Source organism: Tauraco erythrolophus, chromosome 23 (genome assembly GCF_009769465.1).
Source record: "Tauraco erythrolophus isolate bTauEry1 chromosome 23, bTauEry1.pri, whole genome shotgun sequence".
Taxonomy (NCBI): domain Eukaryota; kingdom Metazoa; phylum Chordata; class Aves; order Musophagiformes; family Musophagidae; genus Tauraco; species Tauraco erythrolophus.
The window spans coordinates 7,661,179-7,688,207 of record NC_141487.1 but is presented as its reverse complement, the minus strand read 5'-3'; the positions used below and the strand labels follow the sequence as shown (position 1 = coordinate 7,688,207).

The following is a 27,029-nucleotide window of genomic DNA, read 5'->3' as shown; positions in this document are numbered from 1 at the left end:
AATCCAGCAAGTTATTCTTTCTTGAGTGTTCGCATAGCCGATTTCCCTGTGGTCCCTGGGGTTAAAGGGCACGAAGCAAAGATTTCAGCAAAAGCCAAGATATTCAGAATTGGTATTTAATTGCCTTTTGTCTCCATTGGGAAGCCCTGCCACGCTATTTTCCACAGCGGAGCACACACAGCTCCAAAGCCCAGCTCGCTCAGAGCCCGGCACAGCCAGAGGCATGCCTCAGCGAGCTCTCGGGAAAAGCAGAGCCGAGAGATTCGCGGAGAAAGGTCACGGCAAGGGCGAACTGGGGAAAACTCACCCCCCAAGCACAGAAAACCCTTTCGAGCAACAGGTAAGGTTTGCCAGGGCGCTCCGCGCCCCATTCCGTGCTCCGGCGGCGCGTCCGAGCCAAACGCGGCCAGAGTCGTGGGAATTTCCATGTTTTATCCCAAGGTGAGACACGCGCAGCTGCTCCACACGCGTGTACGTGCGTGCACACGCGGCGCGGCTGCTGCCCCCAGCAGCGCTATAGGAAAGCCCCGGGGGCCCACCGACCGGCTCGGGCGGGGCGCTGACCGGGCACCGGAGCAACGACCCGGACCCCGGTTCCCTGTCGGTACCTGCGGCAACGCGTCCTGTCACCCTCCGCATCGCCCTGGCCGCGGGACCCGCCGCTCGCCCCCGATCCGCCGCCGGGCGCGCCCCCGTGCGAGCGGGAGGGGCGGCGGCGGCCTCCGCTCGCGCGCTCCCCGCAGGCGCGCGCCGGCCCCCGCCTCCTCCGCATCATGCGCGCGCCGGGCTCGTTAGCACGCAGATGTATGCGCATACATTTGCATGCCGATGAGGCCGGGCGAGGAGCGGGTCGCGCTCAAAATGGCGGAGCGCGGCGGGCGAGGGAGCGGCGGTCACGGCAGTTTGGACAAGAGCATCACCCTCCCGCCCGACGAAATCTTCCGCAACTTGGAGAACGCCAAGCGCTTCGCCATAGACATTGGTAACCGGGCGGCAGCCGCGGGGAGCGGGTGGGGGGGTGGGACGGTCGGGGAACGGGCGGCGGCTCTCGGCCGCCGCGGGGACTCGCCGGGACCGGACAGCCCGCCGGCGCGCGGGGCACGCTGGGAAATGTAGTCCGCGGAGGCGCGCGGGCCGGCGCGCCGTGCCGCAGGCGCACTACAGCGACCGGCGGGCGCCGCGGCGCGTGGGCGGCGCGGGGCACGACGGGACGGGGAGTCCCACCGCCCGGCGGCGGCGGGGCGCGGGCGGGGAGCGGCACTACAAGGCCCGGCGTGCCGTCCGCTGCGAGCGGGCCGCGGGGCAGGAACCGCCTGGGGCTGCCCTTGGGGGCGAAGGGGGAAGGCGGAGAGGCAGCCCCGGCGGGCCCAGGTGGCCGCCCGCAGCGGGGGCTGCGCCCGCCGCCCCGGGGCCTGCGCAGCAGCCTCAGGCGAGAGGACGATGCACCGGGACGGGTGCCGGCTGCCGCAGGCCCGGCCCCGAGCAGCTGCGGATCCCCCCGACCGAGCCTCGTACCTGGCCGCGGCGAGCAGGGCGCTGCGTGCGCTGCCCCGCGCTCCTGAGACGGCCCTTGCAGAAGAAGGGGCTGTGCCAGCTGCTGGTCCGGCTGCTGTGCCAGCTGCCCGGGCGGAGCGGGGTGGCTGCAGAGATGAGTGGGTCTGACATGGCCTGTCGCTGGCAGTAGCCGGCTGCGCTTGCTTCCTCGGTCATCCCCAGAAATACTCCATGTCCTGTTCCTGTGGACACAACATTCCCGGTGTACAACAGCCCGCTCCACGAAACAGACAGAGCAATGCCCGTGAAAGTGACACCCGAGCACCACAGCAGGGAGTTAGAATCATAGAATGAGTCATAGAATGGTTAGGGTTGGAAGGGACCTCAAAGATCATCTAGTTCCAACCCCCCTGCCATGGGCAGAGAACCCCTCCCCTTGTTCTCTGGCCCCCCAGAACCACCTTGCTGGTGTGGGGGGGCCATGCTGGAACACAGCTGAGCTAAAGCCTATTAACAGTAATTTACCTCTGCAGGGATTAGTATTCATTCTGTAAAGATCTGCAAAGCCAAAAATGCCAGTTCACACATTTTGTGCTGTTTTGCAGTTACTAGGTCAGTAGAATTATTTATTAAGAAAGCCAGCAGTGTTCTTCAGCCACAGTGCTTTGTGGTGCTGGTGCCAGCCCCTACTAGTCCTCTGGTTAACGCTGCTCTGAGTGGTGTAGACTGACTGTGTAATGGGAAGGATATATATGCCATAATGCATGACCTTGTCATACCACCAGCATACTTAACTCCTGCAGAAGCTGCTTGTTTCATGCCTGTTAAAGTAACAGCTGGAACTGGTCCTTTCTGTGGGTCAGAGTGGAATTAGAGTTGTGGGATTAGTTATAAAGCCTAGTTACATGTCTCAGCTGGTGTTCTGAATGGATTTAAGTCTTTAAAAACTGGGAGAGGAAAGGAAGAATATATCAAGCATAGCTTTACGTACCATTTATCTGGTGATAAATCAGTTGCTGAAGCATTTGTATCATTATCAGTGTTGTACAAACAGTACAACATTCCAACACAAGCTTCGTGATTCCTCTACTTAGAGGTTTGGAAGGACGTTTTTCCTTATAGTGCAGAGCTACTGAGTTTAGTTTTTTTTAAAAAAACTAACAGCTGAGAAAAAAAATCTCACCTTTAAGCAGTGAGCTAGCGGAACAGAGTTTGGATTTTGTTTACCAGAAACTTTAACGCATGGGCTAGTACGCTGAAATAAGATCTGAGGTCAGGAAAGCTTTATTGCTTTTGTTGCTATAAGCGTCTGTCAGTGGTCACTCCAGGTTGACCTCATTTGAATTTTGCTAGAGAACACTGCACGATTTTCTCCTACAGGTTGCAAAAATGTTCCTGTTTGTTTGAGCACCGTGGAAGAGATGACAGGACTGTTACGAAGGCAAAGCCATAAGCACTGGCTGATTATTTTTCACTTGCCCATGCTGCATTTCTTGATTGCACTTGTTTATAAGGCAACAGGTGTCAGGCCACTGAATTTAGCCGTTATGCTATGATCTGACATTGCCAGATTTTTGTTTACTGGGACTTTAATTTGAACCCAGTAGTTGGCCATAATTACTTCCTGTCTTGTACGCAGCATGTTCTACGAATGCACGGTAAGCTTGCTGAAAGAGGTGACATGCCACATCTTTGGCAGGAGGCAAGTAGTGCACGCAGACTAAATTTCAGCTGCGTTAGACCCGTGGCACTGAGAGGTATGGACCACCTGACTGTCCTGTGCTCCTGTTCTGAGAGCATGCATGTGAAGTTAGAACTGACTTTCTGTACAGGTAAGGATGGTTCTGGTCTACAGCCCAGGGTACTTTTTAGGCTGAGTTAAAATTAAGGATTTTTTTTTTTTTCCAACAGCCAAAGCAGCTTAGAGGTTTATGAAGCAAACTGATACCTTAATCAGATCCTGATGCTCAGGAGTGGTTGGAGAGGCATTTTTCTTTCTGAAGGGAAGACAAAATTAAAAGCTTGTTTTAACAAAAATAATCAGGCTTTGACAGCCTCCTACTTTCAGGCTCAAATGTCTACTTGATTAAGATACCAGAAGTATCAGAAGCACCAGCAGGTATTGTTTTGTCCTAAGGAAAAAGAAGTTAGTGAAGTTATTCAGTCTGACTTCATAGATTCACTTTTGCAGGTCAGATGCAAAGACAGCACAGATAAGGCAAGCCGTTAAGTTCTGTTTCAAGATGAGAGTTGGAAGTTTTATTGTTGTGATGTGAGCAGACTCAAGGCCTGAAGAGAAGAGGGTGATGGGGCTGGTGGCTGGTTTGCTTGAAGTCGCATGTTGGTAATACTGGCTGAGGAACATCATTCTAAGGTTTCTTTACCCTAGAGCCAGGAATAATCTTGCAAAGTAGATATTTAGTAGATAGTCATCTTCTAACCAAGTATGAGTCTGTAGCTTGTCCTTGAAAGCAGGTTAAGAATATTTACAGAAGTGTTCCAGATGAAACACTTTCTGATTGTGCATATGACGTGCATTATTCGATTGTGGCAAACCTACTTACAAAACCTTCTCTTAAGAAGCAGATTCGGGGGTTTCCATAAAGAGTTTTCAAACAGGATAAATAAAAGTGCTATACATATGCTAGCCTAGCCAATTAAGAACTTCCACTCATTTCTGCTCATCTTCAGTCATTCCCAATCAGTTGGGCATAAGCTCAGCTTGCAGAGCTTTTCCCATGAGTAGTGCTTTGGAGTTAACCATGCCAAATCAGTTTCCAGACAAGGGTTCTTTGGCTCACTGAGTTGTGCCTTTAGCTTAATTATATCTGGCTTGAGCTGAGGAGGTCTTAAAACCCAAGAACTCTTAGGTAAAGCGTACATAAACATAAGTTACATCGTTTGCTCTGAGGTGTGGAATTAATCATAACTTGTCATCTTTTTATTAACAGGTGGTTCATTAACCAAGTTGGCTTATTATTCAACTGTGCAGCACAAAGTGGCAAGAGTGAGGTCCTTTGATCATTCTGGCAAGGTGATAATTGTGTCATTTATCAGTTGCATGCGATTGACTCCTAAGAGTGAAGTGCTGGACTGGCTTCTTGTAGAACAGGAGTTTCATCTGAAACCCATCTAGCAACTTGTTCTACATAAAACTATATCTAAAACTTTTTTATAGCTTAAGTATGACCATCTGTGACTCTGAAGTGAATTGTCACAACTGAGATGTTTATTTTAAACACACATTCTATGACACAGCCATCCTTAAGCCTTTGTACTGCAGCTCAGATGAGCGTGCGGCTCCCATGAATAACCCCTTGCTCTATGCCAGGGGAAATTAGCTGTTAGCATGGATTTGGCAATTACTTTTGCTTTGCAAGCTTAATATAGCTCTAAATCTAAAGTCACATGATGATACATCGTACATCTTGTCTTTACTGAAAGACCGGCTGCAGGGCTTTGTAGCTGTGCAGCCAGTGCACAGGCAAACTCAGTTACGTTCCTTGCCTCCTTGGAAGGGCTTGAGTTGCCAGTTAGTGTTTGAAATGGTTATTTTCTAGACTGGTAAGTACAGTACTTCTGTAAAAATCCCATAATCCCATGTAAATGTGACTTTTCTCACACAGATGCATTCGATGCATATCTAACGCATGGGGGAATTTATTATATTATCAGCCTAAGGAGTATTAAGATCTGTGCAACTATATTCTTCTTTGAAAGTAGCTTGGGATGTTTTGTTTTTAATAGCATTAACACGGCTTCAAGGCAAAGGAAGCAAAGGAAGCACAAGTACTGACGTTCAGTAGGTTAGCATATAGCCTTGTTTCTCAAAGAAGGATTTTGAATAATCTACAAGAAACTCTTTTCTCTTTTAAAGGACATAGAAAATGAACCTTTGTATGAAATATCAGTTCAGGAGGAGATTACAGCTCGACTTCACTTCATTAAATTTGAAAACACTTATATTGAAACCTGCCTAGATTTCATCAAAGACCATCTTGTCAACACAGAGACAAAAGTCATCAAAGCTACAGGTGGTGGTGCCTATAAATTCAAAGATCTGATTGAGAAGAAGTTGGGGTTGAAGTAAGTGAAACTTTAAACTTAGTTATAGGAGCGTGTTTTTTCTTGGAGATTTTAGTAGGCTTTCCACTCAAAAGCCCTCTACACCACAAGATGAAGCAGTAGAACATGCACACACATCTTGTTCAGACCAGGCTGAACTGACTTGGAAGTGGACAGAAGCTGCAGGGTGATAACTGTATCATCAACTGACACAGCAGAGGTGCAGGAACAGAGCCAACAGACAGGAAGGCAGGGTTCAGGAGAAAGACAGGAAAAAGAGGAAAGCAGGATATTATCACAGCTGTTTTCTAGAAAGGATCAAACTGGCACCTGCTCCATTTTTAAGTTCAATTAGTCTCCATCATGATTATGAGAACTGCTTTCACCTGGCGAGCAGCAGCATTTCAGGGATGGTATCCTAGCTCTCAGCAGTGTGCTTTGGACATGCTGTTGATCTCTACTGGAGTAGAGATCCAACTACACAAAGCCTACAATGGTATATTAAGTGAAGTAATATTTGAAATAAAGTAGTAAGTACTTAGTAAATTCATTACTAACAATTAATTGTGAATCTTTGATCCGTTACTGTGATGAGGTGTGTTTAAATGTGTCAGTCTTTCTACTTGAAGTCTAAGGATGAAATCCACAAGATGACTTTATTATTAAAAGCCAAAATATCACTGGCAAGCACTTTTTTTCCTGGGTGTACCTAATCTCTATAGTTGCCTAGGTTCTCAAGTTAGAGTTCCAAAAGCTTCTAACATTTTTCTGTGTGTGCTCAGAAGTAAACAATTAATGATGTAGTAACTTACAGTGTAGCTCTTACCTAAACTGTGTGCAGAAGCATAGGCTTACAGGAGACTAGAGGGCAGTTTCCTGAATTTACAGTCTCATAAATTTACCATTCAAACATCTTTATCAAACACGATATGCTAAAAAGCTGCTGTAAGTATAGATAAAAATATCATTAACTTACACCAATGTAAAACATTACCTGACAGTACTGGGGAGAACATCAAGGCACCTCCCACGCTGTAATTCTGGTAGCACATACTTCAATTTCTGAGGTGCTGTGTTCTTCTTCTTTTATAGTGCTCTTTCAAATAACTTTCTTCTTCTGATAGGTAGGATTCTGTTAACTTTTTTTCAAACCAGCCTACATCAGTGCCTTATTGGCTGTTACTAATTATCAATTAATCAAGCCATGGAGGCAATTCCCCTTTTTATCATATGATGAACCTGTTTTTTGTTCCTTTGTTTTTCGTTTGGTAATGACATACTTAATTGACCCACAGGCCCAGAAAGTGGCACCTTCTCCATCTTGACAAACATAAAGCATTCTGTATTAATGGAGATGTATATTTGTGCTTAGTTTCTGTGTTTTCAACGAGGTTTATGATATTTCCTGTGAGAAATTTAGCATATTTCATTTAAGAAAATGACTGTGAATCAGTAACAATACACAAAATACAGAAGTTTACAGAAGTCAGTAAGTGTTAGCTACATCATTCACCTTATCTGAATTATATATCATGTTCCCAGACTCCATACTAAGGATAAGTACTGTTGTGAATCCTGTCATTCTTATGAGAAGTCTTTTTTCCTGTGTTTGGTAATCCCAGTGGTAGGCTCCTTGCAGTGACTTTTGTCTGTCATAAACAAGTGCTGAAACGTTGAGAGGAGCCTTTTTTCCTTGATTGGCGAGGAAGGGAAAGAGCAATAGAAAGTGATTCCCTGTGAGGAAATTTTGTTAGGCTAATTTCCAGAGAAGTTTCCTGACCTGCCTTATTGCGTGGGTGCACAGATCCTTGTGCTTGCACCAGGGCACTGAAGAGCCAGTGCAAACAAGCAAAGATGGGGACAGGAGCATCTTTAATGATGGCATAATTAAAGTCAGATTAAAGTTACTGTATAACTACAGTCTGTGTGTTCTGGCATGGAAGATGAACATCAGAACATATAGGTTTCATGTTTTAAGAGATCTGGACTTCAGCCTTGTGGTGTGGATTGCTATGTCCTGTTTGTAAAGCCTTTAAAAACTACTGTGCTAAAAGCATACTTGCTTACCGATAGGACTGTGAAATTTATGTAAGGGTTTTTTTTCTCCTCTTTACCCTCAGAGTAGATAAAGAAGATGTAATGACCTGCCTAATTAAAGGATGCAACTTCGTGCTAAGAAACATACCTCATGAAGTGTTTGCCTACCAGAAGGATTCAGATACAGAGTTCCGATTTCAGACAAACCACCCAAATATTTTCCCATATTTACTGGTGAATATTGGCTCTGGTGTTTCTATAGTGAAGGTGAGTGGTTGCTAAAATGTTTTATTTTAGAATTTGGTAAAGGTGATCTGAAACATCTTACTGTTTCAGATTCGTAGCTGTTTCTTCTCGAGTAATAAAAAGTTTAGAAAGAATTTTTTTTAATTTTATTTCCAGTCCTTAAGGAAATATGAATGCTTTTCCATTCACTGCCATAGTTTCTTTTTAATCACATTTAATTCAGTGTTTAGAGAAGTTGTTATATTAATTGATTTTTTGATATTTGTTTGTTTTGGTACACTGTTGAGGAAACCAAATGTAATGTCTGTATTTAGAATTATTGGCCAAGAATTAAATACAAAGATTTCAGAAACTGCTTGTGGCATAAGTATGTGGGACATGCACCTCAGGAGAACTTCTCACCTGATACTTACACAATTAAATAGTTCTGCCTACACTAATTCCACTGTTCAAAAAAAAAAAAACACCCACTCTCTCATACCTAACAGTATGTTTATAGTTATAATAGGACATTCTAGACAAATCTGCCTTGTTTTTTTGACAGGTAGAAACAGAAGACAAATTTGAATGGATTGGAGGGAGCTCAATCGGAGGTGGAACCTTCTGGGGTCTTGGAGCACTGCTCACAAAAACAAAGGTATCAAAGTGTCAGTTTTAAGGAATGTGACATTAAATGAGATGCCAAGAGGAGGCTTGAAATGTTGGAATACCAAACTGTTTGAATAGGGAGAAATAATTATTTTAAGTAATGTTTGTATGGGAAGCCAGAAGTACAACATTAGTGTCTAGAAGATGAAACAAATTATGTCTGTCTCTTGGGTGGGGGGGGTTACCTTTTATTTGAAGAATTGCTGCCCTTGTGCAGAAACAGAACAGGTAGTTCTGCAATGCTCAGGACAGTTTTCATACTCTGCCTTGGGTGCTTGTGGTCCTAGACTGTTGGATAACAAGGCTGAGTCCTTGACTTGCATTCATATTTTCGATGCTTCAGACACATAAAAGGAAGCTTTAAATGCAAAAAGACACTGGTAGAATATAGGGACAAAAAGGTTGCTCGTTGTGGCAAAATAGTAATCCTGCTTGGGACTCAAGGAGTTTGTCAAGAAGGACAAGTAATGTCTATAATGCAGAGAATAGCCTCCTCAAAGTGGCTTGTTAATTTTCTGTGCTCTTTTCACCACGAAATGCCTGCCTAGTTCCTGGAACGTTATCTGCAGAAGCAAAGCAGAGAGCGCCCAGTTACTGCCAAATGTCTGGGAGCAGGGAGGAGGAATTCTAACTCTGTTTGTTACACATTATGGTTTCAGGGGTTCATCACTTAAATCCCAGGTTGGTAATCTGCCAGAATAAGGCCTGACTTAGTACTGCTCTGCCTAACTCAGCTCTTAAATCATGCTGGTTTTTCCAGTCTCAAAGATCGTTGCGGTTTAAATAGGCATCCCTAAATGTCAGCAGAGTAGAAAAAGCTAGGGTTACATATGCACCCAATAAGAAAATGTCAAAGGGAAGACCCATACTTGCAATATTTTGTTTGATGCTTTTAAAAAAGAAATCTTAGAACATGACAATGTCTGCTCTTAATTCTCTCTGATTTTGTAGAAGAAGAAATTAGGGTTAACAGACTTAGAAATTAAGTGTTGGTATAATGCAGATTGAGTGCAAGTTGCATTTGAGGGATATAGAATCATAGAATGGTTAGGGCTGGAAGGGACCTTCAAAGGTCATCTAGTCCAATATCAATGCCTTTCTGCAACAGTAAAGGCAGACTTAGTCTTTTGGGCTTGAAATGTGTTTTTTTTTCCTTATGCCTCAAGAAGACGTAATTCTTTTTGCTCTTACTTAGTGTGTTTCTGACTTCATTCCAAGATAAGATGTGAGTGAGGCTTCTGGCTATTTTATATGTGCTGATACATCTCTAGTTTTCAGAGGAAATTCAACAAATTATTTGTGGATAACTGAAGAGGATGGTTGTGCTTTTCATGATTAAAGGAGCTGCACTTAAGTTCAGTCTGATGAGATACGGACACTGGATAAGTCCTTGTAATTAGAAATAATGTCTCTTTTGGTGACAAGGCAAAACCCCTGGATTTGGTCAGTAAAGATGCTGCAGACCTCTGGGTTTATGGGCATTCTCTGTCTGTCTAGGAAAGCTAGAGTAACTCTACTTCTCATCCTCAGAAATTTGATGAATTGCTTCAACTCGCTTCGAAGGGACAGCACACAAATGTAGACATGCTGGTGAAAGACGTGTATGGAGGTGCCTACCAGACCCTGGGGCTCAGTGGAAATTTGATAGCTAGCAGCTTTGGGAAATCTACTACAGCAGATAAAGGTATTGGTATATAAAAGATCTACCCAAGATTTGCTCTGCAGTTAATACTTCATATTGCCTGTCAGCATGGATTTGCTGCACGTGCTAGCTTCCTGTGAACACTCCAATGGGTGGAAAAATAGTTGCCAGCTTCATCAGCATAAGCATGTCTTGCCTTATCCATTTCCCTATGTCATGCGTGCTGGGCTGAGAGGGGACATGGAGCACTGCTTGAGTTGCTCCACTCATTTGGAGTTGTTTGAAAGTGATGAGGAGAAGGAACACAACCATCTCCTCTGGCCCCTGGGAATCTGATGTTTACAATGATGTAACAAGTAGAGCTGGAAAATAACCACCAGTCCTTTTCATCATCTTGCCTACATCTGCTTTGCCTGCACAATGTTTTAGAGATTAAAAATATTACATAGTACTGCCGTGTAGCAGGCATTCAAATTTTCAGCTTGAGATTGCAGAAGTCTAGGCAAATAGTTGTCTGGGTAGCTCAATGTTAATTCATTCTTGCAGGAAAATATGTGGCTTTTTTGGTCCAGAAAAGGACCTATGGCAGTGGATTACTATAATTTGCAATTTTGTTTGCAGTATTATAATAAAATGCTTGCAGTGCATCTCAAGTCAAGATGGATGGATGAACCATCATTCGTGGTTCCTAGAGAGAAGAAATGGAGTTCTTGCCATTTGCTGTTGGCCTTTCAAGCAAGTTTCTTTCAAGCAATATTTCACACACAAAATAGTGTTTTTTTCGTGGTATCTTCCGTGAAGTACACACTCCTTGTTGATTTAAGTACTTTTTTTATAAAAGATTTTTGGTGAGGGGGAACACTTTTCTTCTACACCCATAAAGAGACTGATCAAACTCCATTATCTTTTTATTTCTGTTAGAACAGTACAGTCCATTTGAGTATTCTTCAGCTGTGTTTAATTTGGTTTACTATTTCTTTCCTTTAAGAATTTTCCAAAGAAGATATGGCAAAAAGTTTACTACATATGATCAGCAATGACATTGGTCAACTCGCCTGCCTCTATGCCAAACTCCATAACTTAGATAAAATATATTTTGGAGGATTCTTTATTCGGGGTCACCCTGTTACCATGCGCACAATAACCTACAGTATCAACTTCTTCTCTAAGGTAATGAAAACAGAGATTTTCCTACTAGCCAAGTCACATGATTAGTTATCGTTCGAGCTTGTTGGGAGACTTCCCCACAAATTAAGCTTAGAGGGCTGCTGTTTAGGTAGGTAAGGTAGGGCTGTAAAGATCTGTTGTGGGAGGGGTAAAATGAATGTGAATTGCCTGAGAGTTCTGTCTAGCCTCTTTTTCTCTCTCCCCTCTCCTTCCCTCCCTCCCCCCCTCTCTCTTTATTATGATTTTTTGATTGACAGTCTGTCCTGTAGCTGCCAAGTAATGAGTTTTCACTATTTTCTTGGGTAGCTACCATTGTTATTCAATTCCTCTTGCTGACTTGCATCTATTTCTTTCCCCCCTGCTAGGCTATACAATGTGGGATTGTTCTGCTGAGATAGCAGTTAGTATCAGTGGGGGTTTTTTGTTGTTTGTTTTGAAAAAACACCCAAAACCAAGGAAGCAACCAAGCTGTAGTTTTTTGCAGGTTTTGAAGCTATGGGAAGTACTGAACATTTTTCAGTAGAAAAACAGTCAAATCCAAAAGCCCACTTAGTGGTTGTTACAGGTAGATTAGTTCCTGCACTTTTGCAGTTCTGTAGAATAGGTGACAGAGGGTTTTTTCTCATCTCAGTGCTTCAGGCAACAGACTCCTGGATGGAGCTCCCCCCCCACTTTATTTCACCATTGCAGGCCCTTTCTGTAAAACTTTTGTTGGGTGTCAAGAAAACTATTGCAAAACTACAGCTTTAGGTTCTTGTAAGACTAGCTTTAGCAGTGATTCAAATCGAAACCTCACTGCGAATTGTAGCTGATCTTTTACTCTGCCTTACCTCAGTGTTACCTTCTCTTACAGTCGCTGCTGCAGACACAGCTGGTTTTCCTTTAGAGAAGGCAGGGTCTCACCCAGCCTTGCCCAGGAAAGCTGAGGGACCCTGCTGCTAGGATGGAGGGTGTTCTTCTCCCTAGCATTCCTGTATTCTATTAACAACTAAACTAACTAATTTGATGGAGGAAATGCTTGCCTATGGATAATGCACAGTGTCTGTATGTTGTTGAATGTTAACTAGCAGTGTAATGAAAGAAAGATAACGAGCAATGGCTTGAATGTGTTGGATGCACAGCAGCACACACTTAGGTTGGTGACCTGGAAAGCAGATGACCTTATATTTCCAGCCTGTTCAAGCAAGAGGAGTTGAATTTTCATGGAATGGTGCAGTGGTCTTTTCTAGTGAAGGCACTGGTTTCCCTCTGCTTCTATGGTTGTATACACCACTTCTGCATATATCTTTTTGCCCAGCTGTTGAATAATTGTGGAATGATGTATGTAAGCAGTTCCTCCTGAAGCTGTGTTTCAGAAGCACCATTAAAGTTACTGAATGTGTTGGGACGTAGCACAAATGAATCTTCTAGTTGTTTCTATTATATTTAAGTGTAAAACTAGTGACAAGTACGTGTTAGCCATCAGGGACCATCCAATTGCAATGTTTCATATTGTGGCAGGGAGAGGTTCAGGCATTGTTCCTGAGACATGAAGGCTACCTGGGAGCCATTGGGGCATTTTTAAAAGGAGCTGAACAAGACAGTAAGTACAGCACTGCTATGTTCTGTATATGCTGTGTTCTGAAATGTCAGTGTAATGTCCAAGTTTCTCTTAAGAGGCTGCATGTAAGTTGTTGCCTAAATAAATCCATTTGGTACTAATAAACACAGATGCTGGGCTTTGGTTTTATATATTCTGGCAGGGACATCTTAATTTCTCACTGTTTTTCTTGCTCACTTTTGAGAAGCCAGCAGGATTTGGCTCTTTTCTGCATTTCTGCAAAGAGCAGTCGTAACTCTAAATCAAATTGGGGAAATGTGTTTTTTTTAGAACTTTCTCCCTCTTTAACAGGCCAGCTTCTGAATTCAGTTAATGTCCTGAAGAAGACCAGCATCTCAAAACTATGTTTGTTTGACAGTGAAAAGCCTCACAGACAATTGTGAAGGTTGAGACACTTGTGTCCAGCATTCTTTGGGTATAGAGTGCTTTGGTTGAATTCTGCCTTTTTTTATTTTTCCTTTTTTTCTTGTTGATGTACTAGCAAGCCAGTCAGTATATTAGTTATAGTGGAACAGATAGTGAGGTTGTTAATGGTACTTTGTTTTAGTAAATATCAAATATACCTCAGAATAATGGACGTGAAATTGTTTTCATACCCGTTTTATAGATATTGGCAAGGAACCAGCTACTGAGGAATTAAAGACGTTGCTTCCGCAGCATGTACTGTAGATCTGAACTTGATTAAATGTTTTCTCAAATAAAAAAAAAATCTAGACGTAACTCTAGTGCTTATATGAAACTTACATTGTGCATTGAGAGTTTTGTAATAATATTTGGTTAATAATGGATCTAGATTTAGAAATAAGAAGTTATCTCTATGGTTAGTGATAGTGCTTTGAAGGCATGCTGGCTGTAGCCCTTAATGGCAAGGAAAAGGGGTTAAAAAAAAAAAAAAGATCTTAGAACTTTAATTGTCTTATGTCTCATTCAGGTTGGAGCTCTTCCAAGCTAGGTAATTCTCTGAGTGCTTAAAACATTTCCTTTGGGGTTTAGAGGGAAAAATTATGTTTATTTTTAAAGATAAGGGAAAATGGTTTTTGTAGTGAAGCAGCTTCTCTGAAGGGATGCTAACTCTAGACTCACTCATGGGAGTATTTCAGTTTTATTTTCAGATTATGTGTGTCTGTCTTTCTCTTTTCTAGATCCGAATCAGTATAGCTGGGGAGAGAATTATGCTGGGAGTTCCGGTCTTATGAGCACATCCCCTGATGTTTACCCTATGCAGAGAACAAGGAGTGGTACAGTATGTGGTTGTCTTTTCTAGAACTAAGTGCCTTGGAAAAATCACGATTCCAAAATAGATTATTATTCTCCAGCTAGTTGCTTCTTGCCCCTGGGACTCCTGCTTACCAAAAGAAGTGACTAATCTGGTGATTTCCGATGTGTGATGTTGTCTTGTGTCTTGTGTGATGGTTTGATGTAACGTCTCAAAAACAGATTGTGGCTGCTGCTTTGGCTTATTCTCCTTCACCAAGGTGCGTGGGAGGGAACATTCATCTCTTGCCCTTTCTCTGAAGTAGCTGGATTTTGCTACAGCTGAAATACTGTGCTTCAGAATTTTGAGTCTAATGTTTCACTGTCTTTGAGCAGCGTTTATTTACTTCCTATGAGAAGAGAAATGTATGATTGGACAGAAGAGCATGAGCCCAGTCATCTCTTAAATACACTGACAATACAGTAATTCCGATTTCACAGTGAAACTGGCATACAGTAAGCAATCAGAAAATACATTAAGGTTCTTAAAATGTTCTAATTCTGCATCTACTGAAGTGCTTTTGTAAAGAAGCTAGAAAAAAGGAGCTCATCGTGTTTTACTGTCTTTTTCTAGTCCCGTGTCAGTGTCTTTCACGTCAAGTTTTTTGAATTTCCTGCATTGTTGATTTATCTCCTCCCAGTTTCAGAAGTTGGTTTCCTGTACTTGCTACAGGGTGCAGGGGCAGGAGCAGCAGGTGTTGCTTTGGCTGGTTGTTTTCTGTTGGTTGCTCAGCTTTTATAGGCCTGAAGATGAGGTGCAGAACTCTTACTGAATGGTTTCCCAAGACCAAGCCTTAATAGAAGTCCACTATCAGGTGCAGATGATGGATTTTGTGGGTTGCACCTGTATATAAAGACTATATCTAATTATAAGCTCTGTCATAACTGAAATTGTTGTAATGAAATTGTGGATTACAAGTATGACCAAAAAAATAATAATACGATCCTTCTTAATCATAAAATATATGACATTTTAAAAAAAGTATTTATGCAGGTGTAACAATCTCCTGTTGTTTGTCAACCCTTTAATCTGTGAAAAGATTTTGTGGGTTTTTTTCCATGCTGGCAGTGGTACAGAAGCCTCAAACCAGCTGTAACGTACTGTCCACAGTTTCTCCAGTTTGAGTTCTTCTATTGCTTGGGACTCATTTTGTTCACATAAAGTGAAATCTCTTTGCAACAATGGTAGTTCAGAAACGTCCACTTTTCAGCAGTGAAATGACTACTGAAGACCATCTTTCTATAGCAGCTGCTTTGGTTTATGTACAAAAAGTCTTGTTGCACTGTGGGCTTTAACCTTTGCTTAGTCTGAGCGTTTCTAGGCCATGCAGTGCTTGCAAGTGCAATGGGGTCTGGTGGTTGTATAAAATAGAGATAAATGTGCATAGTTGGGTTTTTGAAAGCAGGAAATAAGGCATGCTTTATGTACAGATCTGTGTAACTATGCATATTTCACGTGAATTTAGTCTCTATCCTTAGAAATTTGGTCCCAGGCATTGCTTTCACAAGGTGTGAGGAGAAGTTTTGGAGACTTGATCAGGATTGTAAAAGCTGTTAAGCAGCAGAGCAACATTCCTTTACAAAGAAGCCTGTGCTCAGCTCTGTGCTCCTGCCTTTGAACCTGATAGCCCAGCAGATTTAACAGTACTGGGGAAGAAGGAAAGGAAGATTGTAGAGGGCCCATAGTAAACTTTCAACATGAAACTTGGTAATCTCTACCTAGAGTGGGTATGGAGAAATAATCCATGCAGGGGAGTGGGTTATTTATGCTGGTATATACTCTAATAGAGTTGTCTGCAAGTTTGTCAGTCTTAACTGTGGATGGGCTCCTGTAGCCCTTGTGCTAGTTTAATTTGTTATGAACCAATTTCTGAGTAAGTTCTAATAAGTCTTTCTTTTTTCACCTAGTTTGACATGCTTGAAATGGATAGGTTGGAGAGACCGCTTGTGAACCTGCCGCTGCTGAAAGACCCATCAACCTATATTCCAGACACCGTTGACCTCACAGACGATGCCATGGCCAGAAAATACTGGCTCACCTGTTTTGAGGAGGCACTGGATGGGGTAAATGTCACAAGACAGTCATATGTATGAATGAAGCAAATATTTAGCAGACAGATCTTCTGTGGACCAACATGTTTACCCTGCGAAATATACCTGCTCTGTGCAAGTGCAGTCTGTTAACAGAGACATCTGACTCCTAAAGGAAATGCTTCATACTTTCAAAGGCAGAAGTATTAGAAGTATTCTTCTCCTTTGGTGCCTTTTTGTTTTTTTAAGGTGTTTTCTTCTCTCTTAAATGGCACTTACCACCTCTTTATACAGAGCTGGCAGACAGGATGGTTATACAATCAGAAGCCAAAAAGGCAAAGGCCAAAGATGCTTTAATTGTTCTAAGCTTGGGAGCAGCCCTACTGACTTTCGCATTCGAAGAGCATGATTTAATCAGGCATGAATTATTTTTTTCTGCACTGTGAAGCTGATTCAGTTAGAGCATGCTAGTACTTCAGAGCTGTGTATACTTAGTAAGCAAATCCAAATCAGAAACTTCATGAGTGTGTGTCAGGAGGAAAAGTCTTCTGGGAAGAAAGGAGGTGTTTGTAATCATTCTTTGGTGGTTGGAGTAAAGGAAAGCTGGAAGATACTGTGTGGGAAGGACTAGATGTTATGCAGGCACTGAAGAGCAGAGCAGATGGAGGGGTTATTTTTCAGACTGAACTTCAGATCAGTTACATGGAGAAAGAATTCATCTGGTAATTTCATTCTTGCCTTATTTCTCTACCAGGTGGCAAAGAGGGCTGCAGCCAGTCAACCAGACTCTGTTGATGCACTGGAGAGAGCTGAGAAGTTCCGGCAGAAATACTGGAATAAGCTCCAGACACTCAGACAGCAGCCTTTGTAAGTGTCTTTATTTTCCCTTTTTCATCCCTTGCGGCTTCTGTTGAGCAGAGCAAATTAAAAACTAACTAAATCTAACTGGAAGCTAATTAGGCTATGAAGCAGAGCAAACTGAAGGCTATAATGAGTTGACGTGCCAAACATCAGGTCCTCTGCACAGAACTTTCGGATCTCATATACTGGAATTTAACAGAAAAATTGTATCTCGGCAGAAAATTTATTATTAAAAATTGTTACATGGTTATTAAAAATGGTAGCATGTTTGAGTATCTAGCTTTGCTCTGAATTTTTTTTGCTCTGTTTTCCTTCTCCGTATTTAAATAAGCTGTATAGTAGATTTACCACTTAGAAACAGTGTTCAGCACATGTGGCATGTGAAGACTTCCAGCTTAAATACTTGTGTGATGTGCTATGGCTTATGGAGGAAACAGAGGAGAAAATAACTTCTGTTTGAAGTAGTTGATCTCTTTTTTTCCCCCCCTCTTCTCCCTTTTTGAAGTGCCTATGGTACCTTAACAGTTAGAAGTCTTTTGGACACCAGGGAACACTGTTTAAACGAGTTCAATTTTCCAGATCCCTATTCAAAGGTAAGTTGTTCTTGCTTTACAGGGTGGAGCACATGTAAGTTCAAGACACTTTTTCCATACTCTGAAATTTTGTTTAAGTAATGGCTTGTGGGTAGTAATTGGCTACCTTGCAGCAGCTTTAACCATCTAGTGGTTGTCAGTGAGGAGACAATGGGCCAATGGGTAGTGGGATGTAAAGCCTTTGACTTCTGACTGCTCATGGTGAGGATAGTGCTAATCAGAATATCATCAGCTTCAGTAGTCTGACACTTCTGAGAAGTGAACTGGTGGTGTCAGTGCTGTTCCTGCTGAGCACATGGTGTCTGTCATCAGGTACTGGTGTAACTTGCTGCTTCAGTGGGGAGCTGTTCCCTTCAGTTTGGAGCTGAGGAAGCTGCATGGAGGAGCCTGCACTTCTCAATATGGAGTACCTCACAAGTGACCTGAGAATTTCAGTTTTGAGGACAGTCAGTTTATTTCCCTTTATACTGAGGCTCCTACTGCAGACTGGCAGACTTCAGGAATTTTTCTTTTTTTGCTCATTCTCATAATCTCTTGATGGTGCGGAAACCATTTTCAAATTTCAAGCAAGCTATGTGTAGCTGTCTGAGTGCTTTCCAATAAATACCTGAATTGCAGATGGTTGTAAAAGACACTTGGCATTATCTTGTCGAGCAGTTCACGATCTCAACAGCTTGACTGCAAAAGTCACCAATGCTATGAACTCACATTTCTGTGTTCCTTTAACTACCTTCAAGCATGTTTTCTTTTCTTTCCTCCCACTTCACCCTCGAAAGAAAAGGAAGGTGGCGGGGTGGGGGATTTGTTCATAAACAGATAGTCATCCTCCCCCACCTCATTATGTACGGAAAAGGCCTGGGAAAAAACCCAAAGCCTTCACACGTTCCCTCACTTCCTGAGACAGTCTGTCCTTAAACCAAACTGTGCTGCTTTCCTACATATTGGCTCTGGATTAACATACCACTGTGTTGTAAAAGGATTCTTGATTGCTTTTGTAATTTTTGAGATACTCAGCAGAGTTGGTTTGGAGTGTATGCAAACATATAACCTCTAGCTCTTAAAAATACTTGTTGCCATTGTGCAGCTGTATTTTAAGAGCTAGAGGTTATGCGTTCGTATCTGGTTGGAGACTTTTTTCTGACTGTTGATATATTTCTATAAAATACGTAGGAGGTTCTCCCTAGCTATATTGTTGGGTGTTACATTCACCCTAAGAAAGAGGTGGAAAATGTGAGGTGGCTTTTACTTATCTTTGCTTTTTGCTAATTCAGACAAGAGATTGCCACGAAAAGATCTTGGTATAAAGATAGTGCCCAGTATCACTTTTAAATTTTTTACGATAACTAGCTATGTAACACTGATCTCACTGGAGATAGAAGCAGAGAAAAAATTCAAGAGCTTCTGAGCATCTGGGATGATGAAACTCTTGATGCAAAAATCAAAAACTCTTCTCCAGTTTTTGTAAAACCGCTGGTGGTAAGCCTTCTCATGGTGAATACCTGGGTTTGATTGATCTTAGTGCCGCTCTCTCATTCCCCAATCTGCTCAAGATCTATTGCACCTCTGACTTAGTAAGAAAAGTAATTCTTGGGCTACAGATCATATCCTAGCACTAACCAAGCTTTTTATTAGAATCCCAGGAAACTTTTTTCTTGTTGATACTAAGCATGCTGATAACAGTAACTTGTTGGTCCATTAGAGGCCATGAACGTAGAGGAGAATGCTTGAACGTGGTCTTGGGACTGAGACAACCAATGATGGGTAAGAAATTTTTGTCTATAAATCCAATGTTTCGTGTCTTTTTTACAGGTAAAGCAGAAAGAAAATGGCATAGCCTTAAAATGTTTTCAAAGCGTAATCGAATCTTTGGATTCATTAGGCTGGGAGGAGAGGCAGTTTGCTCTGGTGAAAGGACTTCTTGCGGGGAATGTCTTTGACTGGGGAGCAAAAGCAGTCTCAGAGTAGGTGTTAAATATTTTAAAAGCACCCTTTTAAGATACAGAATATCTGGTTGTTCTTTTTTTTTTAAAAAAACATAAAGTGCACCAATCTAACTTTAATTGTAGTTTGTATTTCACCTTGATCAAATGTTGGTTGTTCATGTACAAGTGTTGTGGTGCCGTAAACTTTACGTTTCCACCCTTTAAATCCAGCAGATGTGTCACTTGGAATGTTTGAGTTGACAGAGCATTTAATGTTGTAGTCTGGCTGCTTGGCTTGTCGCACTGTGGTAGCACTGCTTCTGGGGATGTGTCGTACTGTGTTCCTAGACTAGAAATACGCCGTTTTTCTGCACCCACCAGTTGTCCTGATATCACAGGATATATTCAGTGGGCTGTGAGTTAGGTTGGGTGGTCTCTTTTGATGACTAAATACCAATTATTTTTGATAAACATACATGAATTCCTTTGAGGATATTAATGCCAACAGTCTTGAAATATTTTTGATTTTTCAATTCTAGAACTTTCTTTTTGTGGGGCTGATAACATAGATCCAAGAGCATGGGAGAGGGACGCTGTTTTACAACTGACATTCAGCACTTCCTTTTCCTTTCTGTCTCTTTGAGGAGTTTTCCCTCTGATTAAATCAGGAAAAATCCATTAAAAACAAGGTGCTTCAAGGCTGCCTGGGCATTCTCAGCCTTGTGTTACTTCTGGTGTTGCCCACAACAGAAACTTGAACTGACACCAGTTAGAGCAGTTAGTCGCCTTGCCACTCGTGCTGAGTATGGCTCATTCTCTTTAAGGAAGGAACTAAGAGATGCAGACTGAGTTAAATGTCACTTGGTACTAGATTTAAGGAACTTCAGGAGACTTAACTGGCAAGCATTGCCCACCTGGTGCAGTATTTTAACTGACAGCTTGGGATCTGGCCATCTCATTACGTAAATCCTCATCACCACCAAAGTGTTTGGGGCCGCTTTACTGTACCTATAGCCAGTAGCAATAGCTTTTAAAACCTCTATCTAGTTATTTTAATTCCATGTTTTCCCACGCAGGTACAACTTTAAAAAAACCTTTGTAGACTAATATTCAAATTAGACTTTGCAAAGCACTGTTTTACCATGCAGGTATTTCAGATCATGACTACATTTTGTGGTGGCCTGCAGATCAAAAGATGTCTTTTTTTGCCTGTAGCTTAGTGCCTGCAAACACTGGTATATTGCTGAAGCCTTTTTCTTTTAGTATAAGGACTCTAACCTACATCTGAGCTTTTTGTTTTTAACTTAAGCACAAAGTGTCTGTTTCTCAGTCATTGGACCTATCAGCACTCCCCCATTATATAACCAATGGAATAAAATTGCTGACCACTTGCTAAAGAAATGTTTGAATTATATTTATGTGAGATGAAGTTGCTTAACTGTGTACCCTTTATTTCTCTTCTGATACAGTGTTCTGGAATCTGAGCCGCAATTTGGATTTGAAGAAGCCAAGTCAAAACTACAAGGTATAGGGAGATCTGTGGTGGTGTTGGAACTGGATATTGGGTTAATATGAGAGCAGAAGCGAGCTTGAACATGTTTATTGTGGCAGCTCTACTGCCCAAATGATGAGAAATCATTAGTACTTGCTAATGTTGTCTGAAATATGCTACAGGCTTTCAGTGGAATGTTCCTGTTTGTGTTCCAAAGGAACTGTAATCTGGAAACCCCTCTCCTTGAGCAGAAGTCTTAGCCGCAGAGATATGCGGAATATCTTGCCCATGCTATTTTTTGTAACTGTTCTAATCCTGTCAAGGAGATAGTGTCCTGGGTACAACACCATCCATCCTAGGATGAGTCATTTTGATAGCCAACTTGCATGATGCCATTGCTTAATTATGAAAATTCCATTTCAAGACTCTGTAATTGAGCTCTTCCCATAATTAAGAGCTCAGGAACAATTTGAATCTACACATTTAACATTCAAAACCTAAGCTTCAATGCTTTAGTGCTTAAGCATCCGTAAATAAACACCTCTTGCTTTTCCTAATGTACCAAAAAGAACCACTAACGTGATTTTATCTGTGATACAGAACGTCCCTGGTTAGAAGATTCCTACAGTCAGTGGCTAGAGCGACTGAAGGTACGACTCCACGATTGTTACCAACCATTGAATTATTACATACATTAACCATAAAACCACCTTATTAATCTTGGGGTTTTTAACAGATTTAACAGCACTCTGTTCAGACAACTCAAAATAAATTCTGTTAACACAGTACCAGCAATTCAGCAGCCTTATCAGAAAGAAAGGAATGAAAGGAATTAGTCTGATGCTTTGTTACTCACCAAGCTTCTTAGCTGAATTCCTTCTGAAACTGCAGCATTTGGAACCCAGCTGCTTTCAGAGCTGTTCCAAAGTAACCATATTCTGTCCCTTCTTCATCAGGGCACTTATTTCTATGCAACCAAATCCATAAATTTGAAAAGTTAGGTCCAAACGTAGTGCTTTGATTGTTCCTCCATCTGAGTAGCCAGCCTTACTAAGACATTAATTTAGGAGCTTGCTGAAAGTAATTAACCTATCAGGTAGCAGAGCTTTTTTTTGCCCCGTGTGGTCTCTATTACTGTTTAATTAAGTTAATTGAAAAGCTTTTGTTTCTTTGTGTCAATCTCTATGTTGGAAATGCTAGCCAACAGGTTTGGTATTAGACTATTACAAATCATGACGTGATTTACATCTTAAAACCAAATTATCAATTAGCTGATCCTGCCTAACAGTGATAATTAAGGAATGTCAAGCACTGTCCTGACAATGTTTTATTAGAAATTAAGCATTGTTCGCTGTAAAAATTCTTCTGCTGGTATGAACTGGAGTGAATGAAGTTTGAGAAGATCAGAAATAAATTAAAAGGTTAATGTAGAATAAGGAAATATCTTTTCATTTTAGGATGTCACTGCTCCCAGCAGTCCATCCTGCCCTTTTCTGGCAGAAGGGAATCCCGTTCACCCTACAGCGTGCCAGCTTAAAACAGCCACAAAGGTTGGCTTGCCCTGATGACCAAGGTGTTCATGCAGGCAGCTGCCCACACTGCTGCTTCTATCCTAGAGAATGATGTTCTCCAGCTGCACGGCGTGACAGCACGCTCGCCGTAACAGCCTCCACACAGCAGGATTGTAGAATCATAGAATGGTTAGGGCTGGAAGGGACCTTCAAAGGTCATCTAGTCCAAGCCCCCTGCAAGGAACAGGGATATCTCCAACTAGATCAGGTTGCTCAGGGCCTCACTGTAGTCCAGACTCCACACTGTTCCAAAGCACGTTCCTGTTCAGAGCTGCTGGAGTTAGGCATGTCTTTCATTGGCAGGTGTAGGTTTATTAACAGAGGTTGAAAGACCTCTCTCAAACAAAGCAAAGTAACTAAAGGCTGTTTTAAAGAACCGTGCAAAGACAGTGTTAGGGAGCCCGAGTTCTCCTAAACCTGAGGGTAGGTGGTGTTCCAAGGACTTGGGCTGCTACTAGCCAACAGAAATTGCCAGTCATTTAAGGGTATAAAATGTGAGGTCTTAAAGTGAGTAGTTCTCAATATGAGAACTAGTCACTGAAATTAATTGTAAACTCAATCCTGAATACATTGGTTTTCTCTTACAGGAGGGTCCTCCTCATAAATGTGCCTTAATTTTCGCAGATAACAGTGGAATAGACATAATTTTAGGAGTCTTTCCTTTTGTCAGAGAGCTCCTTTCTAGAGGGACAGAGGTAAGTGGTTTTCATTGTGAATTCACTCGGTGATGGAGCTTTGTTAACTACCTGCCAGCAGTACACTTTACCAGACTGGCTCTTAACAGCTAAATTGGGAATAATCCAAATCCCTGGAACTCCAAAGTCGAACTTGACGTAGACTGTGAAAGGCAGCAAAGCAAAGCGAGCCTCTGTCAGACCCAAGTTGACATTACAGACCCTTGTTCAGTAAAAAGTCCTGAACTAGCTGGTTAACTGAGGGAAAACGAGGACTGGGCTTCCAGCCTTCCTCTTCGCATTTCCTCTTTTGTAAAAGAAGCCAGGCAATGGGCATTTGGAACAAACAAGCAGCTCTAACACCATCTGTGGACTGCATTAATTGGTGAACTTCTCTGACATCTTTACCTCAGGTTATATTGGCTTGTAACTCCGGCCCTGCCCTGAATGACGTCACCTACAGCGAATCCCTGATTGTTACTGAGCGGATAGCAGCAATGGATCCAGTTATTCAGTAAGCATATAACCAGTCTGCATTATGTGCAGTCTTCCTCACGTGTCATACAATACAGAGACAGAAAAAGCCAGTTCCTTGTTGCATACTTAGTTCATATTTAACTGTGTTTATTAGCGTCTGAAATCTGCAACCTGGAAGCAAGCTGAAGCAGATCATTTACTTTCATTAAAGTGAAACATAATTATATTTCTCGTCTGTGTTTTCCCTGATAAGTACTTGAGCTACTAAAAGATAAATTTTCTATGTCAAGAAGAATAGAGGAAAACACGTTTCACATGTAGAGGATACATAGCTGACTAAGTAATCCTTTTGCTCAAGGAAACATTATGTTTCTTGCTGAAGTCCTGGCAGGAAAAGAAGCCTTTGCACAGAAAGCTTCAATATTCATTGTCATGTGGTAATGATACCAGATTTGCATGACCCTGTTGAGGTAACAGTTTAACCTTTTTTTGTCGTTTTTTTAACTAAGGTCTGCACTGAGGGAAGAGAAGCTGCTGTTGGTTCAGACGGGTTCGAGTTCTCCGTGTCTAGATCTAAGGTATATTGGCAAAATACCAGTTTGTTATTTGTCTCCATCAGCTGCAGGACTTTCAGTGACTTAGCTCTGGAGCGTCTCAGCCACCTTTCCTGATAGGAATCACTTTTGCAAAACCAGTAAGGGTTGCTTAGTCTGGGTTTGCAGGCTTGTACTATTGATCAAGCCTTACTAGTTGTTGGACATCTTATTTATCGTGCTTGTGTTCAGCACTGACATGGTGTCAGGTAAATCCTGCATGTGACCGAAAAATCCACTTGGCTATAAAAAGCATTTCATGTTGTTAAACTATTTATTTTTCGTGAGCTTCTCTACTGGAGACGGAACTTACCAGTGTTTTCTGGGAAATCCCAATTCTGCATTGCATTTAATGAAGCTTTTAAAACTACATTTCGGTCTCGTTTCCTTTGATTTAAAGTTTTCCTGTTTAGTGGCATCAGCAATTCCATCTGAAATCCCATATCCCACCATGTTTTCCGTACACGATAAAGCCCTTAGAGCAGCCTTTGGCCTGCAGCACGTACGAGGATGACTGCTTCTAAACCAGCCCTCTCGTTTCAGCCGTCTGGATAAAGGTTTGGCTGTGCTGGTCAGGGAACGGAAGACGGACTTGGTTATCATTGAAGGCATGGGTCGTGCCATCCACACCAATTACTACGCGGCTTTGAAGTGTGAGAGCCTCAAGCTTGCTGTTATCAAAAACTCCTGGCTCGCCGATCGTCTGGGAGGGAAAATTTTCAGCGTCATTTTTAAGTATGAAGTGCCATGTAAATGATGTGGATCTGGTCAGCTGGGTGAACAGGAGCAGCAGAATGGACTTGCACTAGTTTTACTTTAACTGTAAAGAATGTATTTTTATTACAACAGGGAAAAGAGTTCACAGGAAATTCCATATTTATATTGTGCTTTTGTGACTTAAAAAGCAACAATATGATTCACTCTATAGTATACACACTCAAATATATATATGTATATCACTCATTGTTTATTTTGGTAAGTGTTTATTTTAATGCTGCAGTATTTGTGATGAAATGACTTTATTTTTTTGTTCTGTGAGACATTCATATAGAAATATATTTAAATGTCAATGAAACCTTTTTTTATACATCTCTGCCTCCTCTGCCAGCAATGACATGGCACATACCAAATAGTTTTTAAAGTGCTGAGTGAATCTGACATTGCGTTTTTCATGTCAGCTTTTAAACGTACCTAAAATGTTTCATGCTCTTTGCAGTTAATTTGATTGAAGGACTGATCCACCTTCTAACCTAACAAACATCACTTAAGCTGTGCTCAAAGTAGAACTGCCGTGATCTCGGGGTGCGTAGCAGATAACCAGACAGGACTAGTTTACCAACAGTTGGCAGAACTGAGAACTCCTCTTGCTTTCACTCTTTGTTCTTGTTAACAGTTGGGTGGGAGGGGAATCCAGCAGCTGTACTAAATGGAGTCTTGCTAAGTTACCCTCACAGTGAGCGTGTAGTGCTTCATTCAGGAACACCCAGCTACTTTCCTGTCACAGGCACCTTAGTTTCTGTTGTCTTCAGTTATTTAATGCTGGGACTGATAAGAATTAGTCTCTTTGTTCATGCAGTGCAGTTAAAAAGCCATTTCCAAGTAACTAAATTTGCCTTTTTTCCCCCCCTCCATCAGATGTGCAGTACATAAATGGAGTGATTTAACCATGTATTTGCAACCCAGCATGTGCATGCATCAGTCACTCCAGCTCTGAAATGGAAAACAGCTTAATTATAAAACTATTTAATATGCAGCTGAGAACTGTTCCCCATGAACGTCAAAGATTCTTCTTTGAGAGCAAGAGAATAATGCAAAACACCCATTACTCACTGCCTCACCCTTGCCTGGTGAACTGGTACTCTGTTTTATTGACTGATTACCAAGCTTCATGCCCCAGTACTGTTGAAATTCAACTGTCAGTCTCTTCTTAAATACTTCTTGGTCAGGTTAACTAGGACAAAGCATCCTCTATAGCTAAACAGCTAAACTTGTCCTCTGATGGGTACTTGACAAAGGACAAGTCCACGTCTTGCATTTCTTAAGTCTAGTAGTCCCTTAAATCCAGGGTCTCTCTTTCTTGGGTTTTAGAGAATGGAGTTAAGTCCTGCATTTTGAGGGTTTATGCAACAGTACTGTCGTTTCTGAGTCAGAAATGACCCTCACAATGACCAGCATCTTCTGCTTAGAAGGGAGGAAGAGTACGGTCTGTTTATAACTCAAATGTTTAAGATGTTCTTGATTAGAACAGTCAGATGAGAGCTTTAAAAGATTGTACCTCATGCTGTAATTAGGAAGCAGAGGCTTCATGTTAGTCTGTCCCAAGTCACTTACTCCTATGGGCGTTCATGTACTTACACAGTAAACATCTAAACTAAATACGGATCCACCATCTCAGCCATCTCAACTTTATTTTACCAAGTTGTTAACCTCCCTTATTTTTAATAGTTACTTTCTGTCCCTTATCAATTGAAATTCTTCCAAGTCACTAAATTTTCTTCTGCATCCAGCTCCACCACCAATCCAGAAGTACTCTGTGTGTGTGTTTGTAATTAGAAAACTAACACTCTAGACTGGCAGAAAACCATCTTTCTACAGTGATGTAGTTCCTATGAAATATATATGGTATAAACCTAATACATGGCCATTCCTTGAGCAAAAAATT

General features: G+C 41.9%; 1 protein-coding gene across 3 annotated transcripts; it reads left to right on the top strand.

The window, feature by feature from the left end:
• Positions 1–803: 803 nt before the first annotated feature.
• Positions 804–27,025, top strand: PANK4 (pantothenate kinase 4 (inactive)). Of its 3 annotated transcripts, none has more exons than XM_086625833.1 (19): positions 804–982; positions 4,446–4,528; positions 5,372–5,580; positions 7,680–7,863; positions 8,387–8,479; positions 10,021–10,174; positions 11,121–11,302; positions 12,800–12,881; positions 14,042–14,142; positions 16,062–16,217; positions 16,939–17,051; positions 17,551–17,638; positions 19,448–19,599; positions 21,030–21,085; positions 21,653–21,702; positions 23,214–23,318; positions 23,711–23,811; positions 24,284–24,352; positions 24,911–27,025. In XM_086625833.1, exons 1-19 carry the CDS (start codon positions 823–825, stop codon positions 25,122–25,124), a joined length of 2,352 nt encoding a protein of 783 aa, XP_086481959.1. In that variant the 5' UTR covers positions 804–822; the 3' UTR covers positions 25,125–27,025. The 3 variants fall into 3 exon arrangements, with proteins under 3 accessions (XP_086481959.1, XP_086481956.1, XP_086481960.1); XM_086625830.1 differs by having other exon boundaries at positions 23,211–23,318; positions 24,911–27,024; XM_086625834.1 differs by lacking the exons at positions 11,121–11,302; positions 12,800–12,881 and having other exon boundaries at positions 23,211–23,318; positions 24,911–27,024.
• The last annotated feature ends 4 nt before the right edge of the window (positions 27,026–27,029 follow it).

Excerpts from the sequence above, each read along its gene's own strand:
- PANK4 (XM_086625830.1), top strand. The coding sequence starts at position 823 with ATGCCGATGAGGCCGGGCGAGGAGCGGGTCGCGCTCAAAATGGCGGAG. Across the intron at positions 16,218-16,938 it reads TTGAGGAGGCACTGGATGGG|GTGGCAAAGAGGGCTGCAGC; the intron begins GTAAATGTCACA and ends TTTCTCTACCAG. Across the intron at positions 19,600-21,029 it reads GGAGCAAAAGCAGTCTCAGA|TGTTCTGGAATCTGAGCCGC; the intron begins GTAGGTGTTAAA and ends CTTCTGATACAG.